At 47.4% G+C, this 3,174-nt stretch overlaps 1 protein-coding gene across 1 annotated transcript; it reads left to right on the top strand.

Annotated features, from left to right (window-relative positions):
• LOC119570665 lies at window positions 1-978 on the top strand. Its single transcript, XM_037918316.1, has 3 exons — window positions 1-303; window positions 476-592; window positions 769-978. Exons 1-3 carry the CDS (start codon window positions 282-284, stop codon window positions 951-953), a joined length of 324 nt encoding a protein of 107 aa, XP_037774244.1. The 5' UTR covers window positions 1-281; the 3' UTR covers window positions 954-978.
• The last annotated feature ends 2,196 nt before the right edge of the window (window positions 979-3,174 follow it).

The raw sequence follows: 3,174 nt of genomic DNA, 5'->3' as shown, positions 1-3,174 counted from the left end.
GTTTGCCCAGGTCCCTTCATGTTAACACATGCCCAGGTCATCCTTTTCATGTTAACCCTATATCGCCGAGCGTGACGAATTAGTTACGTTCGTTTCTAGTGAGTCCAGAGCTAAAGAAAATGGAGTGAGAGAGCTGTGAACGAGTGCAACGTTTCAGGCACGTTCTACTGCTCATATTTAAGGGATGGCAAATCTTCTCGCTTGTGGTACTTGGCAGCTGTCTGGTCCTCCCTAGCAGAGATCAGCTGACTGTGCCACGCCACACACTCCTCTCTGTTGTCATGTGCAAATGCAGTCTCACAGGTGAGTTTATTGCTTTATTATTTTATATCTTTTAGACAACACTACACTGATCACATAGATGTGAAAAACGGATATGAAATTCATCATATACTTGTATTTTTTAGTGTCTGTTCATGTGTTACGATTTCGTTCACTTCGTCTGTCGAGTCAAAAAATGCTTGTTTGCTGACAGGTATGGATTCCTTTCGATTTTATGGAGTGAGGCGTGCTTTGGAGCGTGTTCTTCATGCCCAAAAGGAAAATGATGACAGTGATTTTGATGATAATACAGAGGAATGTCCAGACTATGGTAAGTATATTTTTTGTGTGTTTATGATATAATTCTTATATAACGCTCAATTGAGTGTTATATAAGCACTAATTTTTTTGTAATAAGAGTAATAAGTTCTGATGTTGCATGAAGGTGATTTTACTTGTACTGAAATATATTTCTATGCATGAAACAAATTTATTATATTGTTTTAGGGAGTGATTACATGCCGGATGATGAAGAGCTGGAACGGGCACCGTTGATTGATGAACCTGATGACCCTCCTGAATCAAGACCAGGACCTTCACAGCAGAATCAAGGTCACAAGATGGCTTCCAGTAAAATAAACGTAGTGAGCACCCACTATGGCGTCAAATTGAAGGCCAGAACACTAGCTTAGACACATCCGTGTGGACCCCGGGGTAGAATAGGTCCAACGTACCCTCTGCGTGTCGTAAGAGGCGACTAAAAGAGGGCGGCAGGAAGGGCATCCGGCCGTAAAAACCCCTGCCAAGCCAATACATGATGCGGAGAATCAGGAATGCAGACAGAGCTAGGGCGTACCCCGCAGGCGACGCGTCGGATGACCGCCGTGATCCGGCGACAAATGGGCAACGGCTACGGTATCAAGAGCGGATACGGCTAAAGAAGCAAGCTCAGAGGAAGAAGAAGAGAGAGGCACGGAGAACCACCAGGAAACTACGAATCGGCACACTCAATGTGGGAACGATGACTGGTAGAGGAAAGGAGACTGTTGACATGATGGAAAGACGGAGTATCAACATCCTATGCGTACAGGAGACCAAGTGGAAAGGAGCGAAGGCCAGAGAAATGGGTAATGGGTACAAGATGTACTACGTAGGACACGACACTAGAAGGAACGGCGTCGGGATAGTGCTAGACCCTGAGATGAAGGAAGGTGTGCTGCAGGTTCACAGGGAATCTGACCGTGTGATGTGGATGAAGGTGGAAGTGGAGAACAAACCGGTGAACATCGTATGTGCATACGCACCACAAGTGGGCTGTGACGATGTGGAAAAGGAAGACTTCTGGAGAACAGTGAGCGAGGTCATGGTAAAGATCCCAAGAACTGAGAGAGTCTGGATTGGGGCAGATCTGAATGGACATGTGGGTGGTGGAGCGCAAGGATATGGAGACAACATCGGTAAATTTGGGTTTGGAACGAGGAACGAAGAAGGGCAGACCATCCTAGACTTTGTGGCGGCAAACAACCTGGCGGTCACAAACACCTATTTCAAGAAGAAGGACTCGAGGAAGATCACCTACACAAGTGGTGGTGTGAACTCCCAGGTGGACTATGTCATATGCAGGAGAAGTGAGCTGAAAAGAGTACAGGACTGCAAGGTGCTGCCAGGTGAAGCGGTTGCGAAGCAACACAAAGTGGTCATCTGTACAGCGACCATGAAGACAGAGACAAGGAAGAAACCGGACAGAACCAGGAAGACAAGATGGTGGAAACTGAATGAGCAGGAGCACAGGGAAAAGTTTGTGGAGAAGGTCAGGGAAGGTATGGAAGCACAGGCAGAGAAGACGTGGGCGGAGTCCAGCAGAGTGCTGACTGAGACGGCAAAGGAGGTCCTTGGCGTGACATCTGGAAAACCAGGAAAGAAGGAAGAGACATGGTGGTGGGGAGAGGAAGTCCAAGACGCAGTGAAAGAAAAGAAGGAGGCGAAGAAACAGAGAGATCTGAATAGATGCGAAGAGACAATCGAAAGGTACAAGGCGGCGAACAAAGCTGCGAAGAGAGCTGTTGCAAAAGCCAAATCGGAAGCGTACAAAGATCTATACGACAGTCTGAAGGACGACGAGGAAGGCCAAAGGAAAGCGATCCGGATTGCAAAACAGAAGAACCGAGAATCCCAAGATGTCTATCAGAGCAAGCAGATGAAAAACACAGACGGAGCGGTACTGACGGAAGAAAGCGATATCAAGGAAAGATGGAGGTCGTATTTTGAACAACTGATAAATGTGGAGAACGAAAGAATCGACAGAACCGTGGAAGCAAGAGCAGAGACTGAGGTAGAGGAGATAAGAGAAGAGGTTGTGAAGGCTCTGAGGAAGATGAAGAACGGCAAGGCGACAGGACCGGACAACATCCCAGTGGAAGCATGGAGAGTACTGGGCCGAGCAGGCGTGAAAATACTCCTGGAAATCTTCACCGGAATTATGGAAAGTGAGAGAATGCCAGATGAGTGGAGAGACAGCACGCTAATACCGATATTCAAGAACAAGGGGGACATCCAGGAATGTGGTAACTACCGGGGCATCAAACTGATGTCACACACTCTGAAAATATGGGAAAGGATCATCGATGGAAGACTGAGGGCGATCGTGACGATTTCGGAGCAACAGTTCGGTTTCATGCCAGGCAGGTCCACGACAGACGCAATATTTGCGCTGAGACAACTGATGGAGAAATACAGAGAGGGTCAAAGGGAGCTGCACAGTGTCTTCATTGACCTGGAAAAGGCGTACGATAGAGTACCTAGATCGGAGGTGTGGAACTGCTTGAGGCTGAAAGAGGTGGACGAGAAGTATGTCAGGATAATCCAAGACATGTACGAAGGCACGACAACGAAGGTGAAGTCCATAGTGGGAAC

Source organism: Penaeus monodon, unplaced genomic scaffold, assembly GCF_015228065.2.
Source record: "Penaeus monodon isolate SGIC_2016 unplaced genomic scaffold, NSTDA_Pmon_1 PmonScaffold_3492, whole genome shotgun sequence".
In the NCBI taxonomy this organism is placed as follows: domain Eukaryota; kingdom Metazoa; phylum Arthropoda; class Malacostraca; order Decapoda; family Penaeidae; genus Penaeus; species Penaeus monodon.
Note: the sequence above shows the minus strand (reverse complement) of the source record. Positions and strands in the feature narration are given on the sequence as shown.